This window comes from Pristis pectinata, chromosome 31 (assembly GCF_009764475.1).
Source record: "Pristis pectinata isolate sPriPec2 chromosome 31, sPriPec2.1.pri, whole genome shotgun sequence".
Classification (NCBI taxonomy): domain Eukaryota; kingdom Metazoa; phylum Chordata; class Chondrichthyes; order Rhinopristiformes; family Pristidae; genus Pristis; species Pristis pectinata.
Window position 1 is genome coordinate 16422751 of NC_067435.1, and position 27627 is coordinate 16450377.

The 27627-nt window shown below is 47.1% G+C and overlaps 1 protein-coding gene across 1 annotated transcript in view; it reads left to right on the forward strand.

Moving 5' to 3' along the window:
* Positions 1-27627, forward strand: part of LOC127584935 (adhesion G protein-coupled receptor L1-like) — a 347006-nt gene that overhangs the window by 166814 nt on the left and 152565 nt on the right. Inside the window, 1 exon segment of the mRNA XM_052041960.1 lies at positions 21291-21400. Within this exon segment, the coding sequence (XP_051897920.1) occupies positions 21291-21400 (110 nt within the window).

Genomic DNA, 27627 nt, shown 5'->3' on the forward strand with positions numbered 1-27627 from the left:
ATACAGAGTTACTGCTCGAGAAAGTGCAGTGCAGGTAGACAAATAAAGTGCAGGGGCCACAACGAGGTAGATTGGGAGATCGAGAGTTCATGAGAGGTCCGTTCAGCAGTCTGATAATGTGGGATAGAAGCTGTCCCTGAGTCTGGTGGTTCGTGCTGTCAGGCTTGGTAAGAGGACACAGGGTTAAAGTACTTGAAGGGGAGATGGAAGATTGGAGTTAGCAATCTTATGTGATCGGGAAAGTATTTCCCAAACACTGATGGACCCAGTGCCAAGAGTGATTTGAAAAGGAAGGATTTTCAGGGCTATGGGAAGGAGAAGAGGTATGGAACTAATTGGATAGCTCATTCAGTGACAGCACAGATATGAGAGGCCAAATGTCCTCTCTATGTGAATCGTAGAGACACATATCCATTGGGTGAAGTTAGCTGGAAGAGATATATCGGCTGTGGCACCAACTTGGTCCTCTTGAGAGGGGTGGTGTGGGGGGGGGGCAACTCAGCCAGAAGTTGGCACCTCAGCTTTCCCTGCGTGCTGCAGGAGGAGTCTGGCTTTGCATCCGTGGAACGGTGCTGTTTCTGAGTTCGGTTCAATGACCCCTTACCCTACCCGCATGTTCCACTGAAAACTCACCAGGTCTGACTGACCCCAGCCATCAACCCTGTCGAGGCAAGGTTGGCTGTCTGTGGAATGGTCTCCAGTTGGCAATTCAAACCATCTCCAGCTTCTGACCTCCCTCACAGTTAGAAAAAGAAAAGCAGTAGGGAAAAGGTCACAGAGCTTGGGAATGTTGAAGCAACTGCTGTCGAGCTGTAAAGTAGTCCTGAAATTTGTGGAACACCCTTGGAGAGGGAGCAGAAACAAGGCACGGAAGGGTGGTCGGGATGAAGGACTTAGCTCAGCCCAGTCCCACTGTACCAGAGTCACCATCCAGTCCCACTGGAGACACAGCCAGTTCCAACTGTACCAGGAACATAGCCCAGTCCAAGTGTACCAGGGACACAGCCCAGTCCCACTGTACCAGGGACACAGTCCAGATCGACTGTACCAGACTCACAGCCTAGTCTGAGTGTACCAGGGACACAGCCCAGTCCGAGTGTACCCGAGTCACTATCCAGTCCCACTGGAGACACAGCCCATTCAGATTGTACCAGGGACACAGCCCAATCTGACTTTACTAGTGACACAGTCCAGCCCCACTGTACCAGGCACACACTGTCACTGTACTAGAACCACAGTTGCTGACTGCCAGACACTCCCCCACTGTACCGGACCAGTCTGGACCTTTATTCTGAACACATGGATTCGAATCCCCCGGCACAGCTCGGGAAATCAACTTCAAGTAATTAAACGAGTTTGGAATTTTTTTTTAAACTTGCCGCAGTATCATTAACCCTGAAGCTTAAAGATTGTCGTAAAATCCAATCTGGTTCCCTGACATCTTTCAGGGAAAAAAATCTGCCACCTCATCGTGGTCCCTACTGTAGAGACTCCTGAGGTCCTGCAAACGTGGGTGGGTTAACTACTGCTTCAGTTCACGGGCTGGTTACAAACGGACAATCAATGCTGACCTTGTCACAGCACCTACGTCCTGCGGATAAAGAAATAGAAAGCACGTTCACAAAGCAGGCCCCACTGCTGGGGAGACACAATTAGGTCCCACTGTACCAGGCACAGGGTTCAGTAACACTGCTCCAGACACACACTCCCACTACACCACTGTAAGAGGCAGGCAGCCCCTCCCTTCCAGGCACACCATCCTCACTGTGAGGCACCTGTCCCACGGCGGGAGGAATGGGCCTATATTTTCTAGAAATCAAAAAAAAACTGCAGATGATGAAAATCTGAAAGAAAAACAGAAAATGCTGGAAACACTCAGCAGGTTAGGCAGCGTCTGTGGAGACAGAAACAATGTTCGTTACGCAGGGTCTTCAGAATGAAACATTATTTCTTTCTCACTGTCCACAGATGCTGCCTGACTTGCTGAGTGTTTTGCAGCATTTTCTATATGAACCTTTTTATTTTCCGGATGTGGGAGACGAAGAGATGAACTCATCGAGCCAGATAAAACTCATCACTTGTCTGGAGAGTCCAGGACTAGGTGGTCACAGATTCAGAATAAGGGAACAGCCATTCAGTACTGTCATGAGGAAACTTTCATGACTTCTTGGTGGATTGTAAATCTTTGTCGGTCTCTGCCCAGAGAGCAGTGTGTGCTCAGTCAATGGACGTGTTCAGGATTGAGATAGAGGAGCATTTGGCAGCATAGGGTGAGCACTTTAATTGGTGTGTTACTTAATCAGAAGCCAGTATAGGTCAGCAAACCAAGGGGTGATGGGTGAATGGGACTTGGTGTGACTAGCACTGTGCAACAGGGAGAGCTGGATGGGGTGTACTGGGACAGGCAAGTCGAGGGGTAACAAAGGCAAGAACCAAGGGTTTCAGTAGCAGGTGAGCAAATGCAGGGCAGAGCCAGTGATATTTGGAGTTTATCAATCTATGTGTTTGTACCATTGCATCGTTATATTTTCCTCTGTGTGTGTGTGTGTGTGTGTGTGTGTGTGTGTGTGTGTGTGTGTGTGTGTGTGTGTGTGTGTGTGTGTGTGTGTGGAGGTGGCTGTCTGTGGATTTCCATCTGTAGCTTTGCCTTTATGTATCTATGTGTGTCCATATCTTTGCATATGTGTGTGTGAGTGTGTCTGTGTGCTTCTCCATATGTGTGTGCCCATATATGCTTGTGTGTGTGTGTGTGTGTGTGTGTGTGTGTGTGTGTGCGTGAGAGAATTTGTGTGTGTGTGTGTGTGAATGTGTGTGTCTCTGATTATGAGTGTGTGTGTGTGTGTGTGTGAGTGTGAATGTGTGTGTCTCTGTGAGTGTGTGAATGTGTGAGTGTGTGTGTGGGGGTATGTATCTGTTTCAAACATTCAGCATTTGTTGCGGTCAGATGTCAGCATGCACGGGTTGGCATGAGTGTGGACCGTACACAGCTGTGATAGCCAGCAGCCGGTGGACACGCATCGGGATAGATCATTATGAGCTGGATTCTAAATGAGATCTGAACTGGGCTGAGCTGGGATTTTCCCAGCTCCCCCCCCACCCCCCCAGGAGGTCAATGTGTTGTTCCACATTCTCCGTGCTCCACACTGACTGTGGGGCTCCTCATTCTGCGGGAGAACATGTCGCAGCGACAGGAGGTGAGGTCATAGCAGATACGTAAGGTTACTAAACCTGCAGCCCGATTCCCTGTGGACCAGCCAGTCTCTGGGTAGAGGGGAAACTGTGCCTCCAACACAAACACACCTGGAGCAAAGAAAGCCCAGTCCCAGCTGGAGAAAACCCTCTGTTTATTTGTGTTGTGGGAGGTGGGGTGAGAGAACAGGGAATAGAATCCTTCCCACCTTCAGCCTCACCACTCAGGCACAGAACAGGATGGAACAATTTGCTCACACTGGCTCCTCCCGCAGCTTCATCTTAACAGGAAAAGTTGTTTGCCTGCCAGAGCCGATATCCAGAGGTGAGCAAGTAGCCCAGGGGAGGGATGCTGAAGATGGTTCATTGTCAGCATCCACCCTGCAGTGGCAGTCATTGAGTGATGTCTCCCAAACACACTCCATCACTTCCCCTCTGGTCAGATGCTGCAGAATAAAGTGCCCCCACTCTGTCATATCGGGGCACTCTCAGGGCAGGGGCATGTGTTAGATACAGAGTGAAGCTCCCTCTCCTCTGTCCCATCTAACACTCCCAGGGCAGGAGCATGTGTTAGATACAGAGTGATGCTCCCTCTACACTGTCCCGTCAAACACTCCTGGCACAGTTGGAGGCACAGGGCTAGTAATTGGATTATACATCACTGACTTTTATCAGCACCACATGGTTGGACAATGATTAAACCCAGAGTGAATTCCAGTTCCAACCACTTGTGCGTCAAATTGTGAAATTCATCCTGGCAATTCTAGCCGTGTGTGGTCCTGTAACCCAGATGTGATTCCCACAGCAGGACACACAGGTGATGTCATTTCTTGTGGAAGGTGCAGGGGGGTTTAGACCACATTGTCCTGGTGTGGGATCCTGCTGGTAATCCCAGAGCTTCAGACTAGGTGACCCCACCCACCCAGCCAATTCCTGCTCAACCCCCAACTACCTCATGTGTAGTGGCTACTCTATAAACTGTGTCTCACTCCCCTCTCCCCATCCTGACGCTGGGACTCCAGGTCTCCAATTGCCCCCCAAAGACCCTTCGTCAGAACTGGGAAAGAAAGAAAACAGTTTTAAGTTGCAGGGAAGATTGGGGGGTTGGATAGGACAAAGGGAATATCTCTGACAGGGTGAGGCCAGGGTTGCTGTGGGGATAAGTTGTTCATAGGGAAGTTGGAGGGTGACAAAGCAGAGTGATGTGCTGCAAATATCAGGTGAGGGTTTGCTAATGGAGTCAGAGAAAAAAAATACCAAGTCAATGTTACAGGTGCATGAAGAATAACAAAAATGGCCTTTTCTGGTTTTGAGTTATCAGGAGTTGTAGAACTCGACACTGGGTCAGGAAGACTGAGGCTTGCCCAGAAGGAAGATGAGGTGCTATTCCTCAGGCTCGCATTGGGCCTTGTTATAACAATGCAGGAGGCCACAGATGGAGTCAGGGTGAGAGCAGTCAGCAACAGGAAGCTCAGGGTCACTCCTATGAACTGAACACAGGTGCTCTGCAAAGCGGTCACCCACTCTGTGTTTGGTTTCTCCAGTGTAGAGGAGGCCACGTTGTGAGTGCAGGACACTAAACTGAAAGAATCACTGCATTGTGGCCCTTGCACTTCATTTGTACTATACACATGAACTCCTGTGTAGTGGCTGCTCTTCCACTGTGTCTCCCTCCCCTCTCCCCATCCTGACGCTGGGACTCCAGGTCTCCAATTGCCCCCCAAAGACCCTTCGTCAGAACTGGGAAAGATCTCTCAACCTGCCTTGTCGTGGCCCTGCACTGCACTTTCTCTGTAACTGCAACACTATATTCTTCATTCTGTTTTCTCCTTACTACCTCGATGTACTTCTGTACGGAATGTCCAGATGAGACTCAAAACAAAACCTTTTCACTGTATCTCAGAACATGTGACAATAATAAACCAATCTCCAGGGAATACTCCATCCTCACAGGCAGAATGGAGACTGGATCGTCTCCACACTCACCCATTACCTGGCCTAAATGCAGACTAACCCTTGCTGGCATACAGCCTCGTCGGGCTCCACCCGTGGGAATCTCCTGCGCCTGGTTCCAGCTGGCCTCTTGCCTGACAATCGGCTGACACTTCTAGATCAGGGTGTGAGTGGTGTACGTGTGCGGGCAGCTTGCTCTGCCGCACTTTGATTAATTGGCGCCGGGGGATGGGGCATTGCGTTCGAGCAGAGCTGACTTGTCAGGTGCCTGCAAAGATCAAGAGCCAGAGCCGCCTCGAATCCGGTCCAAGATGGGCTTGACCCTGGTCTGTTTAGTTGCTGCTGTTGATGCTGCTGAGAGCAATGATGGTGCAAATGGAAACTTCTAATTCCCAGGTCTACCGGCCCCACCTGCACCAACACAAACAAGCGCGCAGGAGAGGCAGGGGCTGACGGTTGCCTGTGGGTGTTTCCATGTTGGAGACACCCTCACAACAAACTGATGCTGAACCGACCGGGGAGGGTTCCCCGCCCTCCCCTTCCCCCCAGGGGGTTCTAGCAGCCAACCCACGGAGTCCCCCAGCAGCAGCCGGGGAGGTCCCGAGGAACGGTGCACCTGCCGCGGGGAGGAGGGACGGCCCGACGCGTGAGCACGTGAGTGAGGCTCAGCCCGGAGATGGGGAGGATCTGCGCCGAGGCCCCAGTGATGGCTTCCCAGGCACCGGGCTCCTTGCCTGAAACATCCTCCCCCTTCGCCGGCTGGTGAATCCCTGGAATTCTCCACCCCGGAGGGATATGCAGAGGCTAAATCAGTGGGGCTGTTGGAAGGGGAGGGAGATAAATTGTTGAAGGATCAGGAAACTGAGGGCTGTGGGGAGCTGGCACAGAAGAGATGAGGCCTGGGGCAGATCAGCCATGATCACATTGAATGGTGGGGCAGGCTTGATGGGCCATAAAACCATGAGATCTAGGAGCAGACTCAGGCCATTCAGCCCATCGACTCCGCCATTCAATCAAGGCTGATTTTTTTCAACCCCATTCTCCCCCCTGCTCCCCGTAACCCTTCACCCTCTCACCATCAAGAACCTGTCAATCTCTGTCTTAAACACACCCAGTGACTTGGCCTCCACAGCACCTCTGTGGCAACAAATTCCACAGATTCACCACCCTCTGGCTGAAAAAATTCCTCCTCATCTCGGATCTGAAGGGACATCCCTTTATTCTGGGGCTGTGCCCTCGGATCCTAGACTCTCCCACTGATGGAAACATCCTCCCCACGTCCACTCTATCTGCGCTGAGTGGCCTCCTCCTGTTCCTACTTTCTTGTGTTCTTGTGATACGTAATCATCAATGGAGAAAGTGGGAGCTGTTAAGAGTCATAGAGTCATCCAGTAATACAGCACAGAAACAGGTCCTCCGGCCCAACTCATCCACGCCGACCAAGATGCCCATCTAAGCTAGTCCCGTTTGCCCACATTTGGCCCAGATCTCTCCAAACTTTTCCTACCCATGGACCTGTCCAAGTGTCTTTCAAATGTTGTTATTGTACCCTGCCTCCAACCACCTCCTCGTTCCATGTACTCACCATGCGTGAAAAAGTTACCCCTCAGGTCGCTTTTAAATCTCTTCCCTCTCACCTTAGACCTATGCCCTCTAGTTTTTGATTCTCTTTCTCTGGGAAAAAGGTTCAGGAGCAGGGAAAGAGGAGGAGGAAAGCAATGGAATGAAAGCCAGAGCTCTTTGCTTCTTTGAGTGATGGACCACAAAATACTCCCAGCTCAGCCCAGTTCAAAGCCCATTTAGAATCCACTTCGTAATGATTTATCCCTGTGCATGTCCACTGCCGGTTGTCACAGTCAATCTATCCTCGTCCCAACTCATGAATATGCAGCAACAAATGCTAACACTCATTCCCAGGATGCTGTGGGAAGCAGGGGGGGGGGGGGGGGGGGGGGGGAGATTGCTGGGGCTCCAGTGGAGATTTCTGCATCTTCATTAGCCGTGGGTCAGGTACCAGGAGACTGGGGGATAGCTCATTTTGTTCCTTATTCAAAAAGTGTAGTAGGAATAAGCCAGGAAACTACAGACCGGTGAAGCTTACATCAACAGTAGGGAAATTATTGGAAAAAAATTCGAAGGGACAGGATTTATGTTCACTTGGAAAGGCATGGAGGAGTCAACATGGTTTTGTGCAGGGGAGATTGTGTCTTACAAATGTGATTAGTTTTTGAGGAGGTAACTAAGAAAAATGCTGAAGCAGGTTGGTAGACGTGGTTTACAAGGACTTTAGCAAGGCTTTTGACAAAGTTTTGCCTGGGAAATAAGTTGGAAAGTTGGGCGGAGTGGAATGTAATCCAGACAAGTGTGAGGTAATACATCCTGGGATGTCAAACACTAACAGGACACACACTGTAAATGGCAGGCACCAAGGTATTGCCTGGAATGGAGGGCTTTACTTGTAAGGAGAGATCGGGTTTATTCTCACTGGTATTTAGGAGGCTGAGGGGCGATCTGATAGGATAGATAGAGTCATTTTCCTTGGGTGAGGGAGTCCAAAACCAGAGGGCATAGGTTTAAGGTGAGAGGGGAGAAATTTAAAGGAGACCTGAGGGGCAAACTTTCCACACAGAGGGCGGAGGGTATCTGAAGAAGCTGCCAGAGGAAGTGGTAGAGGCAGGTACAATTACAGCATTTAAAAGGCTTTTGGACGGGTATTTGGATAGGAGGTGAGTAGAGGGATACAGGCCTAATATGGTAAATGTGATTAGCGTAGATAAACATCACGGTTGGTACGGACGAGGTGGGCCAAAGAGCCCATTTCTCTGCCATACACCTTGATAACTCTTTTCTTTTTCAATCTTTTTATTAATTTTCAAATTAGTACAAATAATATATAACATTAGTAATTGTACATGTGGTGCTAAGAGATCAGGATAGCAATCATAACAGTTAAAATATATAATCACAAGGAGTAAAAAAAAGTAATCTAGACCTCCCGCTCTCTTATTAAGTGAACAAATACAAAAGGAAAAATTGAAAAGAAATGAAATTTAATTATATGAAAGAAGAACCCCCAAATCAAAAAAATATTAATAATAAGCCAAAAAAAAACAAAAACTTAAAAAAAAACTGGACTGATATTTCTTCAATTAAAAAGAAAAAGAAACATTACTATGCTGTCAACTCTGCTCCTGTACACCCTGATAACTCTATGACCTCCTGTGACTGCATGAATTTGTTCTGGGTGCTCTAGTTTCCTCCCACATCCCAGAGACGCGCGGGTTGGTAGGTGAAGTGCCCCTAATGCATGGGTGAGGAGTAGAATCTGGCAAGAGTTATGGGAATGTAGGGAGAGTACAATTGGATTAATGTAAGGTGAGTGCAAGTGGTTGATGGTTGGCACGGACCCGATGGGCTGAAGGGCCTGTTTCCGTGCCGTATGCCACATGTGACGTGTTCAGCCTGCCACCTGGTGGCAATGCCTGTGGAGGTCTGAACAAGCCGACTTTCTGCAGGTATCAGCAAGGAGGCGCGAGTGCCTGGGGCTGTCCCTTATGGCTGAGGGTGGCTTGTTTCCTCAGAGAGCAGAATATCCCTCAGACACCCCAACAACCAAACACCAGCAGGCACTAACAGGAGTCAAAGTCAAGTTTATTGTCCTATGCACAAGTCCATGGGTGCACAGGTGCAATGAAAAACTTACTTGCAGCAGCATCACAGGCACAGAGCATCAGATAGCATCAGGAAAGAACACAATTAGAACAAAAAAAATGAAGTCTATTTTAATGCAAAGTGATCAAGGTGGTCATCATGTTGCTAAACTGTAGTGATCAGGGTTGTGCAGGTTGGTTCAAGAACCAAATGGTTGAAGGGAAGAAGCTGTTCCTGAACCTGTGGTGTGGTCACAACTCAGCCTGAGGCAGAGTATCTGATGCCTTCCTTCATAAACAGAGGCATCAGATACTCAAAGACGTTCAAACAAAATTAAAATTGCTTCAAATAATTAACATTAAATTTTAAAAATTCCACAGAATCACTAATTAGGATAAGATATCTTTATTAGTCACATGTACATCGAAACACACAGTGAAATGCATCTTTTGTGTAGAGTGTTCTGGGGGCAGCCCGCAAGCGTCGCCATGCTTCCGGCACCAACATAGCATGCCCACAACTTCCTAACCTGTACATCTTTGGAATGTGGGAGGAAACCGGAGCACCTGGGGGAAACCCACGCAGACACGGGGAGAATGTGCAAACTCCACACAGTCAGTGCCCGAGGTCAGGATCGGACTCAGGTATCTGGCACTGTGAGGCAGCGACTCTACCTGCTGTGCCTCTGTGCCAACAGATCTCTGGGAGTGACTGATTGCCGACTGTCGTGGCCTTTGCACTTTATTTGTCTACCTGCACTGCACTTTCTCTGTAACTGTAACACGATATTCTGCATTCTGTTTTCATTTTTCATTTGTACTACCTTGATGTACTTATGTAAGAATGGCACGCGACAAAATCTTTTCACTGTATCTTGGTACACGTAACAATAATAAACCAATTACCAATCCATATGTATTTGCAAGTTCTTCCAAAACAGTCCAGCATTCACTCAACCTGGTGTTAAAATTTGCATCATCAGCTACTTCTCTGACCACAAATGTCGCCTGCAGTGCTGATGTTTTCCAGAATTTTCTCTTTTCACTTCAGCCTTCTGAACACGTGAGGCTGGCGTTGAATTTTCAGCTGCATTAACTTGAACGATCATAATAATATTGCGGTCGCTGAGATGGATAGAGGCAGCAGGAGGAGCTAGGCAGCTAGAGCGGAGGTAGACAGACAGATAGAACAGAGACTGTCAGATTAGATAGATGGAACAAAACTGAAGGTGAGAGACCAGACAAAGCAATGGAGAATAAACAGATTGCAAGCAAACAAAACCTGAAAGAGCCAGAGCACAAGCTGGGCAGAAGAGATGAGAAATGATCCGTAAAAATCTTGAAAGATGCTCACTGATAGAGCAAGTCAAATGTTTTCTCGTTCCCAGAATATAATCAGAGATGCTATCAGATCGATCTGTTGTTACAGTGACAGCAAGATAGATGGGGGGGGGGTGGTGAAAATGAGAGGAGCAGGAGGGGAGAGGAAGGGAGGATGTGAGGGAGGAAGGAGGGAGAGAGGGAAGGAGAGCAAGACAGAAGGATTTGAGGAAGAGGGATACTAAAAGTGCAAAGGATAGCAAATAGCAGAGTGAAAGAGGGGGAGAGCTGGGAACAGAGGGCACAAGCTGCCACTGTCTGAAGTTCAGTCGCACCAGTTACTGAATCTACTGCAACAGGAATAGTCCTGATAAGCCACAGGACTCTATCAGAGTATTCCGGTAGCTCATTGGGTCCCAAGGCTCCACACACATCCAGCTTCAAATTAATTCATGCTTTCATTCATAAACCTATCATTTCATATTATTTTAATACATAAAACTAATTTACAACCTATGTCTTTAATTATCAATAGATGCATTTCCAAATACATGTGCATATCTAGAAATCAATTTGAAAACCTTTGAATTAATTTGTCCAAAGTGAGCAGACATTGAGAAATTGATTCGTTAATTAGTTTGCACATTAATTGCATTTGCAGTTCCTTAATGTGACGATGCTAATGATTCATAACTTTTAGGTTTGTCCTCGGATTAATAGGAGTTGGTTGTTTGGAATTGAGGGATCTCTTCCCTCAGAGTTAGGAGGAGGTTGTGGATGCTCAGTTCTTGAGTATATTCATGGCCATTGGGAACCAGCCACAATGCGGAATGGGCCAGCTGGTGGAGTTAAGTGCGGCAGCTCAGCCCTGATCTCATTGGGTGGCAGACCAGGCTCGGGGAGAGGGGTGTGACACCAACTTCTGCTCTTACACCCACATTGCTGTAATGGTCAGAGACAAAGCAAGACGTAGAGAGAGAGGAACTCTCACTTGGAAGGTAAGAGGCAAAGAATCCAACACCAAGAGCAAATGGAGAGTGACATGTTGGGAAAAATACCACCAAACACATACCACCAAACACAAGGACAGCTTCTAACCCGCTGTTATAAGACACTTGAACGGACCTCTTATACGATAAACATGAACTCTTGCTCTCTCAGTTTACCTTGTCATGGCCTTGCACCTTATTGTCTGCCTGCACTGCACTTTCTCTTTAACTGTTACACTGCATTCTGTTTTGTTTTCCTTTTGTACTACCTCAATGTACTTACGTATGGAATGATCTGTCTGCATAGCGTGCAAACAGAAACTTTTTACTGTATCTCGGTACATGTGACAATAATAAACGAATAACCAATCAGAGACAGCCAGAGAGAGAGAGGATCAGATGGCAGGATGGGGCTGATGGACTGGTGAGAGACCATAGGTTGCAGGGTGACAGAGAGAGAAGGAAGGGACAATGGGAGTGTTGGGATTGGTGTATTGGGAGCCGGCAGGGACCCGATGGGTGAATGGCCTCCTTCTGTGTTGTAATGTAAGTAAGTAAATAAAAGAGGAAGGAGAAATGAAAATAGAGGGATAGATGAGGGATAGATAGGGGCGGCACGGTAGCATAGCGGTTAGCACGACGTTATTACAGTGCCAGAGATCGGGGTTCAATTCCCGCCGCTGTCTGTAAGGAGTTTGTACGTTCTCCCGTGTCTGCGTGGGTTTCCTCCGAGTGCTCTGGTTTCCTCCCACATTCCAAAGACGTACGGGGAGGTTAATATGGGTTTAAAATGGGCAGCGCGGACTCGTTGGACCGGAAGGGCCTGTTACCATGCTGTAAATAAAATTTAATTTAAATTTGAAAAAGCAAACAAGGGAAGACAGAAGTAGGGCAGAGTGCCTGTTCCTTGTACCTGTTCTGCCATTCAACAAGGTCAAGGAAGATCTTTCACCTCAGCACCACTTTCTTGTACCAACCCCATAGCTCTTCATTCCTTTAGTATCTAAAAATCTATCAGTCTCTGTCTTGAATGTCCTCAGTGACTGAGCCTCCACAGCGCTACCCTCAAAACAAAGAGATTTCTTCTCAACTGAACCCCGTGGCCTTTGTCAGCATGGTTACGGTGTCCCAGTGATATCCGGTGAAGGTCATTTACCTGGAACGTTCGTTGTTTCTCTCTCTACAGATGCTACCTGGCCTGCTGAGTGTTTTCAGCATTTGCTTCTTTTAGTTAAGCTTTTTAAACTGACTCCTAGATGTAAATGTGAATTTGGAAATGCGTCTATTGATAATTAAATGGGTGGATTTGTAAATGAATATATAAAGTAAAATAAAATGATAGGTTTATGAATGAAGAGACAAGAGAAATCTTCTTAATGATGTTGGTGGTGGGACACGTTTGGGGAGAACGTTGAAGAGAACTTGTCTGCTCATCAGTTGGTGCCCCAGGACCTGTGATGTCCACAAGAGTCCAGTGATGGTCACGGATGTCCAAAGGGAGCCCCTCTGTTAGCACTCCAGGGACACGACACTGGGAGTGTCACTGTGGATTGGGAATGGGAGACAAGGGTCCCGTGAGTTTCGGGTTGTTGCATGTATTTGGTGATGTCGACGGTTGAGTGAGATGTTCCACCCACAGGTTGAATCAACCACCATCGGCTGGGAACCACATGCCGGGACCCACCAACCCACCCACACACTGGCAGGGTCTGCCGTCGGCCGATACCAGGCAGCTGTCCGTTCCCCTGAGGGTTTTGGGGGGAGCCCTGGGGGTTAGGCTGCGGAGTTGCTGGGAGCCAGGGCTGGGCGGAGATGGGAGGGGTGGCTGGGAAGCGGTGAGAGAGCTGGCAGAGGGAAAGGAGGGAGGGGGAGCTGAGATGGAGGGAAGCTGTTGGGGCAAGGGTATGGAAGCAGGGAGGGGATCACTGAGGGGGAGGCACCAAGGGAAAGAGTGAGGACAATGGCGTGTGTGTGTAAGTGTGTGTGTGTGTCTCTGTCTGTGTGGGTGTAGTGTGTGTCCGTGTGTGTGTGTGTGTGTGTGTGTGTGTGTGTGTGTCTCTGTCTGTGTGGGTGTAGTGTATGTCCGTGTGTGTGTGTGTCCGTGTGTGTGTGTGTGTGTCCATCTGTGTGTCTGTGTGGGTGTGTGTGTGTGTCTGTGCACACACATTTTCATGTCTGTGTAAGAGTGTGCTCGAGTGTCTGTGTAGAGTAGGTGCATGTATGTTCTGTGTGTGTGGTCAGAGCACATCTGTATTATTTGGGGGAGAGAGTGTGTGTGTGTGGTATGTGTGTGTTTGTGTATGTGGTGTGTGTGTATGTGTGTATGTGTGGTGCGCGAGTATATGTGTGTGTATGTGTATTGTATGTGTGTATGTGTGTGGTGTGTGTATATATGTGTGTGTGTCTGTGTATGTGTGTGTGTGTGTCTGTGTGTGTGTGTGTGTGTATATGAGTGTGTTAGTGTGTGTGTGTGTGTGTGTATGAGTGTGTGCGCGCCCGTGATACTGTATATTTGTGTAGTTGCTGTACTTCAGAACCTGGCCTCCGAGTGTTTTGGACCCCTCACCACGATCCCAGAGCTTCACTCTGTGAGACCATCTGGTGACTGGTGTTCAACAACCACCCAGGTTTAAAGGCGCAGGCATCTCCCACCCTCCGAGCCGGAGTGAAAGCCTCAGAAGAAGAAAGTAGCCAGTTAGTCAGCACTGGGGCCGATTCCCTCAGGCTACCACTGTGGGAACTGTGTTTAAATATTCCTTCAGCCCCTGCGTTCGCTTGGTCTTCTCTGAGAACTCTCTACCTGTGTACTTAATGTCATGGAATTCTTGGATATTTAATGATCCCCGCTTAAATCTGGCCTCCTGGGAATTACTGTCATGCCAACCACTGACAGCTGTAGACTGCCGGAGTTTACTAAAGCTTCGCATTTCACTCTGAGCCAGTTGTCAAGGCCCTCACATCCATGCATTATAAAGCTCCAAACCGCTGCATTCCTGGCTTGCCTGAGGCGTTAGTAATGAAATAATCTTATTGTTAGCCTCCAAGGTGGTTCTTCAGTGAAATGTGCAATTGAAAAGCCGTGCTATGATACAGTGACAGACTCACTCAAGGAACCGAGGCTTTCAGAAAGTGGGTCGGGATAATCGGAGGCGAATAATTAGAGGAAAAGTAGCTTTGAGCTTCAGACGCCAAGGTGGTTAGGAAGTACTTGCATTTATGGAGAGGCTTTGACACATTCCCCATCCTCTCTCCCTCTCTCTTTCTCTTTCCCTCCCTTTCTTTCTCCCCCCCCCTCTATTTTTTTCTCCTTCCCCCTCTCTTTCTCTCTCTCCCTCTCTCTCTATTTTTCTTTCTCCCTCCCCCTCTCTTTCTCTCTCTCTCTCCCTCTTTCTCTCTCTCCCCCACCTTAATGCGGATTCTTGTGTCAGGTACCAGTGAGATGTCTACAGTGTGAACTGTGATCACTGTGGTAGGTGTGAAGACGTGGATGCAGTCTCACCTCTTTATTCAACGACTGAAATGCAGCTACCTGGAAGTAGTTTAAACATAAACTCCCTGTGCTTGTGTTTAAATGCCTCTGGTGTCAGTAACCCAGACCAGTTCCAGACTCTCCCCCATGTGCCTCTTCAGCTCCCCACCCTGCACCATCCCTCCACCATCGTGGGCCCCACACTCCACCTTCGCCATCTCACCACTCCGCCACTGCTTTTTCCTCCTTCCCATTAACTCTAACCAAACTTTGGTCGTCAAAAATCTTTCACAAAAAAATCAAAACACTGCAAATACAAAAATATGCTGCAAACACTCAGCAGGCTTGGCAGCGTCTGTGGGGAGAGAAAGAGTTAATGCTTCAGATCGATGAACTAATATCAGAACATGTACGGTCATCAACCTCAAGCGTTAACTCTGTTGTTTGCTCCACAGATGCTGCCCGACCTGCTGAGTTTATCTTTGGTTTAGCAACTGTTTTACTCACCTTCTGATGTTTTTCTACTTAAGGATATATAAGTACATGAAAATCATCATGCATGCATCTTAGATAACGTGCTCTTTCTTCCTGTCTATATCAGAACCATTTCCATCTTCCATCTCTGTGTACAATCTGGCCCATTGAACATGTCCCAGTCAGCAAGAATCACAACACGTTCTCCCATCTGCCACATGTCTCCACGCTATCAAAGAAATTCTTTCGCTTTCACCCACATTTCGCTGATGCCCAGACTGACTTATTTCTCCCTTTCCCAGTTCTGACGAAGGGTCCCTCATCTAAAACGCTGACTGTTTCTCCCTCCACAGATGCTGCCTGACCTGCTGAGTGTTTCCAGCATTTTCTGTTTTCCTTTCTGTGGAGAGTTGACATTTCAGGTTGAAGACACTTCATCAGAACTGGGAAAGAGAGAAAACAAGTTAGTTTTAAGTTGCAGAGATGATAGGGGAGGGGTGGATAGGACAAATGGAATGTCTCTGATAGGGTGAGGTAATTGGTAACTGGTTTATTATTGTCACATGTACAGAGATACAGTGAAAAGCTTTGTTTTGCATGCCATCCATACAGATCATTCCAAACATAAATACATTGAGGTAGTATTGGTATTGGTTTATTATTGTCACTTGTACCAAGGTACAGTGAAAAACTTGTCTTGCATACCGATCGTACAGATCAATTCATTACACAGTGCAGTTACCTTGCGTCAGTACACAGTGCATTGATGTAGTACAGGTAAAAACAATAACAGTACAGAGTAAAGTGTCACAGCTACAGAGAAAGTGCAGTGCAATAAGGTGCAAGCTCACAAAAAGGTAAATCGTGAGGTCATAGTCCATATCATCCTATAAGGGAACCGTTCAATAGTCGTATCACAGTGGGGTACAAGGGAAAAGCAATAACAGAGTGCAGAATAAAGTGTTACAGTTACAGAGAAAGTGCAGTGCTGGCAGACAATAAGGTGCGAGGGCCACGACAAGGTAGATTGAAAGATCAAGGGTTCATCTTTATCATACAAGAGGTCCACTGAAGGGTCTTACAACAGTGGGATAGAAGCTGTCCCTGAGCCTGGTGGTACGTGTTCTCAAGGTTTTCTGTCTTCTGCCCAATAGGAGGAGGGAGAAGAGAATGACTGGGGTGGGAGGGGTCCTTGATTATGTCAGCTGCTTTCCTGAGGCAGTGGGAAGTGTCGACGGAGTCCATGGGGGGGGAAAGGTCAGGGTTGCTGTGGGGACAAGTTGTAGATGTAGTCATCCGTCCCTCTAACAATCCCGTTATGTTCTTCCCACAATGGAGAGGTGGACAAAGTCACTCGGAGGTGCTGTGGAGACCAGTGGGGATCCGTTGTGGGTTCCCTGCTGTGCACGGTGGATTATAAGACCAACACCTCACAGGTGTGAGAGAATTAAAAGGAGTTGAGGCTACAGGTTACGAACGGTAGGCTGCCTCTAATGCCAATGTGCATAGGCTGGAGGCTGTCATGTGCCTAGCCAAAGGCAATGGCAGTGTCTCAGAGGTCAGGATTCCAAAGAAATGAGAAGTTTATAGCACAAAAGGAGGCCATTCAGCCCATCATGTCCATACTGTTTAAGTTTATACTCCTTTGAATTGCCACGTCTATTGGAGTTGTTCAAGGGTTCATCCAGTTACTTCTTGAATGTACTGAGAGCTTCAGCCTCCATCACCCTGTCAATGGTCCAGACCCCCACTGCTCTTTGGATGAACCTTTTATTCCTGAACTGCCCGCTAATCAGTCTATCCATTAAACTTAAGCCTACACTCCCTAGCTTTCAACCTCCCTGCCCAAGAGAAACAGATGTTCACCATGCCTACGCTTCTAATAATTTTCTACGTCTCAGTTAAATGTCCCCTTGTTCCAAACAACCCCGGCCTGGTCAGTCTTTCTGCCTAAATATAATGCTGCATCCCTAGCAACGATCTCTTACACTTTTTCTGCCTCCTTTCTAGTATCACCACACTGAGGGAATCAAGGGAGATGTGGTTTGTGGTGCCATGGTAGAAGATCAGCCATAGTCTTATTGAATGGGAAAGCAGAGCTGGAGGGGCCAAATGGCTCATTCCTGCCTCTGTTTCTTACATTCCTGTAATGGGGCGGCTAGAACTGCCCACAAGGTCCGAGCTGTATCTAACTAAACTACCAGGTATACCAAACTGTCCAAGCATGACCTCCCTGCTCTTATGGAGAGATACAGCAACAGCCCCTTCTGCTCACTGAATCCACACTGACCATCAACCACAAATTTTGCACTAATCCTACATTAATCCTGTTTTGTATTCTCTCCACATTCACTTCAGTCCCCCCAGATTCTACCACTCCCCCACACAACATAAACAATTTACAGTGGCCAATTAACTTACCAACCCGCGCGTCTTTGGGATGTAGGAGCAAATTGGAACACCCCAGGGAAACCCATACGGTCACAGGGAGAACTTGTAAACTCCACACAGTCAGCGCCCGAGGTGAGGATTGAACCCGGGTCTCTGGTGCTGTGAGGCAGCGGTTCTACAAACTGCGCCATTGTGACTCCAATGTATCTTACTTCTTAGTATTGGTATTGGTTTATTATTGTCACTTGTACCGAGGTACAGTGAAAAGCTTGTCTTGCATTCCATTCGTACAGATCAATTCATTACACAGTGCATTGAGGTAGTACAGGGTAAAAACAATACAGAATGCAGAGTGAAATGTAAAACAACAGTATTAGTAATGCTTAGCGACATAGAATTTAAATTTAAAAGAGTAGAACGATTATAGTGGAAGTAATGAGTAGATCTGCAGAGAGCAGCTTGCAACAAGTCGCCACGCTCTGGTGCCATGGACCAGATCAAAATCCTTGTGTTCTTAAGATAACTCTATTTGTGTAAAGCTTCCCAAAAGTCAACATTCAACAGGAAGAGTATTATCTTGTCTGAAATTGGTAATATTGCCATATCACTCTGAGATCCTTTCTGAATTCTTCCAAAAAAATTCTATATTCAGATGATCTCTTACTGCTTCTCAACAACCTTATGTACCTGTCCTGGTATGTTCAGGGTTTGGTGAACATATGCTCCAAGGTCGCTATGTTCCCCAGCACGTTCTAGTGTCCTATCATCTGTTACATGTTTCCTCACTCTGCCCACTGCACATGAGCAGGAAGGCAAAGATCAAGCAACACACAACCTCTTGTGTCTGCGTTATTATTTTTCCTACCTTTTTAAAACATGTTCTCATAATGTTCACTCACAATAGGTTTTTTTAAAAAAAATTATTCCTTTCTAATGAGTACAAGTTAAAACTGAAGGAATGGTGGGTTTATTTTGAGAGATGACAAGGTGCCTCTCCATTGTTCAAAGGTTCGACCAAGCTGAGATGTCTTCCTACCTTAGACCTGTTGTATTTGGTCACATTTTACATTCTAATACTTTAGCAACTTGTTTCTCAGTTTGTTCAGCCTTATCTCCGACCCTTGTAGCACGTGTTTGTCATGCGTTGGCCTTGTGGTCTTCAAGATGTTCAGGCAGCTTTGTAGGTGCAAGGTTCTTTCCAGAGAACTCTGGACTGTAAGTAATGCTATAGCTGCATAAAACCCTGGACAGAGTGCTGTGAGCCGCACTGGACACAACTGGTGCGGAGATTTACCAGTTACCTCAACTCAAATGGTCATTGTACAATGTTGCCAGGATGTTGCGTGGGTTGTAAGACTTCAGTTGAGGAGAGAGATTGGACAAGCTGGGCTACTTTCCCCTGGAGTGAAGGAGACTGAGGAGTGACCTGATAGAAGTATATAAGAGGCATAGATAGGGTAGATAGTCAAAATCTTTTTCCATTGGAAGGGGTATTAAAAACAAGAGGGCATGGGTTTAAGGTGAGATGACGGAGTTTTAAAGGGGATCTGAGGGGTAAGTATTTTACATAGAGAGCAGTTGATACCTGGAATGCGCTGCCAGAGGAGGTGTTGGAATCACATACAATTACAGTGTTTAAGAGGCATTCTCCAGATACTTAAAAAGACAAGGCAAAGAAGGATATGGTCCTAATGCAGGCAAATGGGTAAAAAGGTCAACATGGAGCAGGTGGGCTGTACAACTCTATGTGACAAGGAGCAGTGACAAACAAGTATGAAATGGCCCCTCCCCATTCCCACGTCAGTAATGTAAATCATACTGGGGTAAGTTGACCGCTAATCTTCTCTTACCAACTTCACTCTTCCAATTGTCCACAGTGAGCATTCCGACACCTTTGTATCTCCCCAAGCGCTGATGCACAGCCAAAGGACTGCGCATTATAACCACAAGGCACTTTAGCTCAGTGGTAATGATGGGGCTCAGACAGATTACAGTCAAAGGGCCAGCATTTTCACAGTGGAAGAATGACGGAAGTTGCAGTCTGAGCCAGATCGCCTTGCCAAATTCTGCGCAGAAAGTTCCCAGAAAAAGGAAAAGAGCACATCTGCGACTGTGGAGCACCTTTCCCTTCCTCGGGATGGTAACACACTTGTCAGTCAGTGTTGTGATGTAAACAAAGATAATGCACAGCAAGATCCCACAACTAGCAGCTGAATGATCAGATATGTTCTGAGCGCTATTGCCCAGCTGCCTGCCCTGTATGTAGTTCCACAAGGTGACAGAATTCCTGTGGGAATGAGGTAACCATCAGGAAAATGGCTTGGCAGCTATTTACATTTCTGGAGGAACCCACACTTGATGAAGGGTCTCAGCCCGAAACATCGACTGTTCATTCCCCTCCATAGATGCTGCCTGACCTGCTGAGCTCCTCCACCATTTTGTGCATGTTGCTCCAGATTTCCAGCATCTTTTGTCTCCTATCTACATGTCTGCCCACTTTCCTGCAAACCTGCTCCATGGCCCAAAATTCCACATTGGAGTGTTTTTGTTCATTTCAGATGGCAGGGCTTCCGCTTAGAAGTTCATTTGGAAGTACAATGTTCAAAAACAGAGCACCGCCATTGGGTCATCCTCAATTTATCGTGGTCTCAGACCTTCTCTCAGAGGCCCACAGCTGAGCCAAGCCAACAGGAGGAAGACCAATGGGTTGTCTACAAACGAATGGGTAACCAAGGATGGCAAAACTTACACCAACTAGGACTCAGTCAGAGAGCCTAGTTGGTGTAGGGCTGAATACTGAAGCACCAGCAGTGAGAGGCACCTCACTAAACCTCATTCCCACAGGAATTCAGTCACCTTGTGTCACCCCACTAAACTGGTATTGGTATCTGTATTGGTTTATTATTGTCACTTGTACCGAGGTACAGTGAAAAGCTTGTCTTCCAAACCGATCATACAGGTCAATTCATTACACAGTGCGGTTACATTGAGTTAGTACAGAGTCCACTGATGTAGTACAGAACTCTGTACTAACTCAATGTAACTGCACTGTATAATGAATTGACCTGTACGATCGGTATGCAAGACAAGTTTTTCACTGTATCTCGGTACAAGTGACAATAATAAACCAATACCGATACCAGTTTAGTGGGGTGACACAAGGTGACAAGGTGATTGGAATAATGCACCATTGGTGTAGTAGTTTTCCATTATGTGCCTGCCCTGTTTTATCTCGGTGAACCCAACTCTGTGTGTAAGTTGTGCTGGGATTGTTTGCTGGCAGTGCTGAGGGAGATTTACTTTGTACCTAACCAGCAGTGTTGTTACCCTGGGAATGTTTTATACAGGCCGTCCCCACGTAATGAACAGGTTCTGTTTTTACAGGCGTCCGTAAGTTGATTTTGTCCATAAGTTGGAAAATACACAAAGATCACTCGATACGGTAACCACACCGCCACAGTATTGTAATGTATGGCATCACAAGCATATAAGACTGATAAGAAAGAGCCATTACTAGAAGTGGAAAGAGAGAGGAAACGAGTTCTGCCACTCGTAGGAACGAATGTATGTGTGTACGTCGGACTTTTGAACTTAATATTATGGGAGCTCATTCATATGTAGCAGGTGTTCATAAGTTGAGTGTTCGTAACCCAGTGATCGTACAACAGCATAGATCAACTTTGTGTCTGACGTGTACTGTATCTTCCGAGGGATTGTTTGATGTGGCGGTGTAGGGGGAGATTTACTTTGCATGTAACTAGCACTGTTCTTCCCCTGGGAGTGTTGGGAAAGAGCTTTGTCAGTCATCACAGTGTATCCACGGCCAATGGCTAATCGGTGCTGTCTCTCGGACAGGTGTAACAATCGCACGCAGTGTGTGGTGGTAGCCGGATCGGACGTCTTCCCTGACCCCTGCCCAGGGACCTACAAGTACCTGGAGATCCAGTATGAGTGCGTCCCCTACAGTAAGTAGCCATTCACATTTTTCTCTCACCTCATGGATCACTGCCTTTGTTGAAGAGCTTCCACTGTGTGAGAAAGCCACCCCCTCCAAACAAAACCAAGCACCTGTATGTGGGGAGAGAGGCAGCACTCTAGACCATGGGGAGTGTCTGGTGCTGGGTCAGACACCCCTGGACGGGTCCTGTTCGTTTGATTGGATTTAGGGGGATGCATCTGTCCTCTCTGCCTTCCCTTGCAGACGCTCGCTAAAGCAGCACTGAATCCGGCCAATCACAGCCCTGTCGGCAAGTCCTGAGACAAATGACTGGTGTTGCTTGGCGCTTGCTGCTAACTCTTCCGTTCTAACCCCGCTCACAGCTTCTTTTCAAGGCACCTTCCGCCTTTCTTTTCCCTTTTCTCCCCACAGCACAGCGAGAAGAGGATTCCACAGCACCAGCACCGTTAGCGGCTGCTTTGTGGGGGCATTGATACCATGTGTTTGAGTTTGTTTGTATTGTGAAACTGGGGGTCCTCGAGACTTCTGCACCCGTGGCGCACGATACAACTCGGGATATCCCCCACCCAGTCCCATGGCTGGTAGGGTCTGATAGCAGGAGGAACCCCATACATTCGGAGCACATATGCTGAGACAGTGAGGGTCCACACGCAACCCCCCCCCCAAACCCCGGCTCTTGTGCTGCAGTCTGACAGAGTGAGGGTCCCCCAGCACCCTAATCCCGGTCGACATGGTACAGTCAGAGAGTCTACAACCCCCACCCCTATGCCAGCCCACGTGGTACAATCTGATATGGGGTCTGCACCACCCTCCCATCCCCGTCCATGTGGTACAGTCTGACAGGGTGAGGGTCCACATGCCCCCCAATCCCTGTCCACGTGGTACAGTCTTACAGAGGGTCTTGCACCCACCCCTCTATCCCATCCCACATGGTAGAGTCTGACAGAGGGTCTGATCCCCCCCAACCCCAATCCACATGGTAGAGTCTGACAGAGGGTCTGCACCCCCTTCTTGTCCAAACCTACACCACACAATGCACCCCCCACCCTCCCCCCCATCCCACCTGTGTCTGGTTTACAGTCGGGATGTTCAGTCAGGACAGCACTCTGCAAGCCTTGGGCACCTTACGTCTCTATTGCTCAGGTTGTGGAGCCCATGCTGTGGGTTTGTGTACCAGTGTTGACAGACCCCTCCAGTACAACACAGGCTGTGTCCCCAGCCCTGGCAGACACTTCCAGTCCTCACACTACTCCCAAATGATATAAGTTTATCCACATCCCAACCCAACACTGTTGGACACAAAACCACAGACTTCAGTTGGGCACTAGTCAGAACCAGGAGATTAATCCAACTCTCAACCCATCTCTCCTCCCCAAACAGTGACCATCGGAAGGGAAAGATTATGATGTGAAGGATTCAGATTCAGATAGCATGTCCTTGACAGGATAAGATTGATTGTAAACTGCTGTCAGTTTTCCATCTATCTGCATTAATAGCTAGAAATCTCAGAGGAGTTGGTATACAAGCAGAGAAAAGTTTGGCCTCATTTGTAGAAAGCTCTGACTGGACCCCATTTAAATGCTGCATTCAATTCAGGGCACAGCCACTCAGGAAGGAAAGGATGGTCTGGATTTTGTGGTCAGCAATGAGCAATAGGAAGTGATCAAAGAAAGGGCCCCATGAAGATCGAACATTCCCTGAGCTGTAGATTTCCATGGTCCTTGTTTCAGGCATTAGAGTTCATGGCATCCAGCAACAGTAAGGTTGTCAAGCTGGCTGTGCAGCCAATCACATTGGGAAATTCTCACAAACAGCAAGTTAACACGTAAAAAGCACAATTTTCAACACATTTTACATTATTGGAAATAAAGGTTGGGACATTCACAGAAAATGAAGCTGAAAGTTAAAGTATCATAAAGATTTCAAAATTTAAAAAAAATAACTGGTAGTAATTGGATACATAATATCAGGTTGAAGTATTTAGAACATAAAGCAGTACAGCACAGGAACAGGCCCTTCGGCCCACAATGCCTGTGCCAGCCATCTGCCTGCACATGGTCTATATTTCTCCATTCCCTACCTGTTCATGTGTCTGTCTAAAAGCCTCTTAAATACTACTCATTCCTTATGTGAAGGAATTACAATCCACACATAATGCATTGGCGTTTACGGGTAGAGGTTATTAAGCAGTTTATATGGCTTAGGGCATCAATAAAAATTCTTTCATCCCTTGTGCAACAAATGTTAGCACTTTCAAGCTGCTTTCCTGTAAGAATAGATTGTACACACGTGACATCCTCATGAACTCACTGATCCTTGAAGATTTGGCCATAGAGGCTGCAAATCACACCTCGCACTGTGGAGGAAGGGGGAGTGACTGATGACAAATTCAGCTTTTAACCACAGAACTCCAGAAGTTACTGTCAATTTCACAATGTGGTATAGCATCACACATGGATAGCTTCAGCATCATTACAGCCCCCACTATCCAGGCCGTTAGCCACAGAGGGGGCAGTGGCACAGATTCACCAGAATAACACTGAGCCTGAAAGGTTGCATGAGCCAGGGTTGTATTCCCTTCAGTGTAGAAGAGTAAAGGACAATGTAAATGAGGTGTTGAAGAAACGGGTAGAAAGAAACTATGACACACCCAAGACAGGAAGAGTACACTTATCAGGGATGGTATCAGGAAGATTCTTTCACATGGGAGGCGGTGGGAGTCTGGACCTCCCTGTTTGGGGGGAGAGGGGGTTGTTGGAGTCGCAATCAATTGAAACTATCAGAAGTAAAGTTCATAGACTTTTGTTGGGACCAAAAACAGGTCAGTAGGATTAAGATGTAGATCAGCTAGGATCTGACTGAGGGGCTGAATGGCCCAATCCTTTCCCCGGGATTCAAATGTCTGGATATCTCATATTGGTTCTCATGTTTTCTTATCATATATAAGGAGGCCATGTGGCCCATCGAGTCCATACTAGCTTTCAGTGATCCCATCTGTCCCATTCCCCCACTCTTTCCCTGTAACATATTGTCTTTCCCCCCCCGCCCCCCAGACTCTCTAGCACCCATCTACATCAGGCGGCCAATTAACCCACCAACCTGCATGTCTTTGGGATGTGAGAGGAAACCCATGTGGTCACAGGGAGAATGTGTAAACTCCACACAGACAGCACCCGAGGTCAGGATCGAACCTGGGTCTCTGGTGGTGTGAGGCAGTAGTACTACCTGCTGCACTGCTGTGCTCTGAAAGTATTTTGTGCCACGTTTTGCCCTAAGAAATCTGGGACTGACACACTCTTACAACAAGGCAGTGTGGTGGGTTATTTACTGCACACACCAGGCTGGCAGGAGCTTTAGAAACCTGTTCACTCACAGGCATTAGGTCAGATCTCACCCTTGTATGCTGGGTGATCTGATCGAGGTGTTTAAGATGTTTAGGGGATTTGTTATGGTTGATACAGAGCGAATCAGAGTCATTATCAGGTTTATTATCACTGACATTATGTCGTGAAATTTGTTGTTTTGCAGCAGCAGTACAGTGCAAGACAAAAAGACATAAAAATTACTATAAGTTACAAAAATAAATAAGTAGCAAAAGAGGAATAATGAGTAGTGTTCATGGGTTCATGGACCATTCAGAAATCTGATGGCGGAGGGGAAGAAGCTGTTCCTGAAACATTGAGTGTGGGTCTTCGGGCTCCTGTACCTCCTCCCCAATGGTAGTAACGTGAAGAGGGCATGTCCCAGGAGGTGACTATTTCCTCCTGTAGGATTGTCTAGAACAAGTGAGGTTTTAGTAGTAAGACCCTCCTTCAGAGAAAGGGCAGAGAGAATCCAAAGATGAGGCTGGGGAACCATCAAAATCATGCTGAAGTTGGTAGATTATTTTGGGTGTGTGTGGGTAAAGGCATCAGAGGAATGATAGTGGTAAATTAAATCAAAACAAGGTCCAACTGAATGATGGAACAGGTTGAATAGACTGAATGTCCTCTCCAACTCCTGGTGAAGATGTGATGGTGAGGGGTTACCTGGGTTAGTTCTCTGCAATTCTGTACTTCCATTGTCTTCAGTGGTAAGTCAGGACTGTTGATCACTTTCATCTGCACAGCCACAATCTACCAAGGAGGGCTCAGACTGTGTCCTGCCGCTGGTGATTCGTTGTGGCCAGCCATCAGTGACAGAAGGAAGTCAGCACCTGCTTGCGACATGGTTTGAAAAGTCTAGATTTTCCACTGCTTCCTTCATTCTGTTCACGAGCTTGCTCTGCTCTCCCCTTGAAGCCTCAAGGAGTTAGCACCCCTGCACCTGGCCCACGCTGCAGTCAGTGAGCCTGCTACAGGTTGCCCCTGCCCTCAGAGATCTGAAGATAGCAGCCGTGGCTGTGTAGAGCACCTTTGACATTGAGGCAAGAGGATTATGGGTTTGAGCTCCACTCCAGAGACTTCAGCACACAATTCAGCCTCAGTCAGGTGCCGTGCTCTGGAGGTACATGAGGTTTTAAACTGAGGCTTCCAGTGGATGAAAAAGATCCCACTGCATTAATGCAAAAACAAAAAATGTGTCCCTCCTTGCTGCTGTTAAACAATTGGGCTTGATGGGCTGATTGGCCTCATCTGTGCCTTTATAAATCTGGTTGTGATCACGTTGCTGTTTGTGAGAAATTACTGTGTGAAAATTGGTGCCAAGGTGACAAAGTGCACCATATAAATGCAGGTTCTTTATTTTTATAATGGGAGAAAACCACTTTACCTCCCGTGGCTGCAGCAGCCTTGGTTGTACAGTTGACATGTGAAAATGAGTTACACTGCATCCCAACAACAACCTATAATTATATGAAGTGTCTGTCACAGCTGAGGACTCCAAACACCCTGGAACTGTACCAACACTGAGTTCAGGCAGGGGGATGTTAGGAAAGGTATACTACAGTTGGGACAATAGAGTAGTGGTTAATTATCTGGATTAGTTGAGTTAGTGGTTAAGCTAGGTTCTGGAGATGTGGACTATCAACATGGGTTGGAATCTTATCGCAGAGACTGCTAAATTTAAATTTAAAATTAAATGAAATCCAAAATGGTAATCATGAAAACACTGGATTTTTGTAAACCTCTGGTTCACTAATGTCCTTCCAGGAATGAAACCAGCCATTCTTACGCAGTCTGACCCATTTGTGGCTTCAAACCCACAAAAGTGGTTGACTCTTAACTGCCCTCTGAAATGGCTTCATAAATCCTCTCAGTTCGTTGGGGGGGGGGAGGTAACCAGGGATGGATAATAAACTCTGCCCTGGCTCCACAAGTGAATACATTTTAAGGAGAGTCTTAAAGGAAGTGGGAAAGTAGAGAGAGAAGGGGTAACAGAGGCAGAGACCCTCAGACTTTGATAAATACCTGGAGAGCATTGAGGTGTGATAACTTACAGGACTGCAGGCTGCATAAGAATGGCTGGTTTCATTCCCGGAAGGACATTAGTGAACCAGAGGTTTACAAAAATCCAGTGTTTTCATGATTACCATTTTGGATTTCATTTAATTTTAGAGAGAGAGAGAGAGAGAGAGAGAGAGAGAAATTAAGGGAAAGGAATGCTGGAGCGTGCGTCCAAGCTGCTGAAGCAATCATCACTGGTTTATGGGGAAAGAGAGCTGGTGAATGATGGGAGACCCAAATACTTGGTCAATAACTCAGCAGTTTTTCTGTTAGGTGATAGTTTAAAAGACAGCTAGAATTTGCTACCTGAAGGGGTAACAGAGGCAGAGACTCTCAGACTTTGATAAATACCTGGAGAGCATTGAGGTGTGATAACTTACAGGACTGCAGGCTGGCAGCTGGGACAGTCAGTGAATGTGGTGACAATAGGCCTGAAATTTCTAGGACTCAGTGTGTAGACCCTGGCACCACAGGTTGGTTGAAGCAGATAGAGTTGATGGATAACTGGGGGGGAGGGATATTGAGGGATATTGTTGCAGTAGAAAAGTTAATTGGAATAAAATATGTGTTCAGTGTAATAAACAGCATAGATCAGTCTGGTCATGGGATCTGTTTCCGTGTAGAGTCCTGAGTAAGGGGGAGAGATTGTAGTGGATGATAATCAGATAGAGCAGATCACTCTGGGACCAGATTGATATGCCGATCTATACTGAATAAGAGAAATGGGGGGGGGGGAGGGCTACAGGGTTGGGGGGGGTGGTTTGCAGAACTGGGTACAGTTGCAGAAATAGATAGGAGCAAGGCCAGAAAG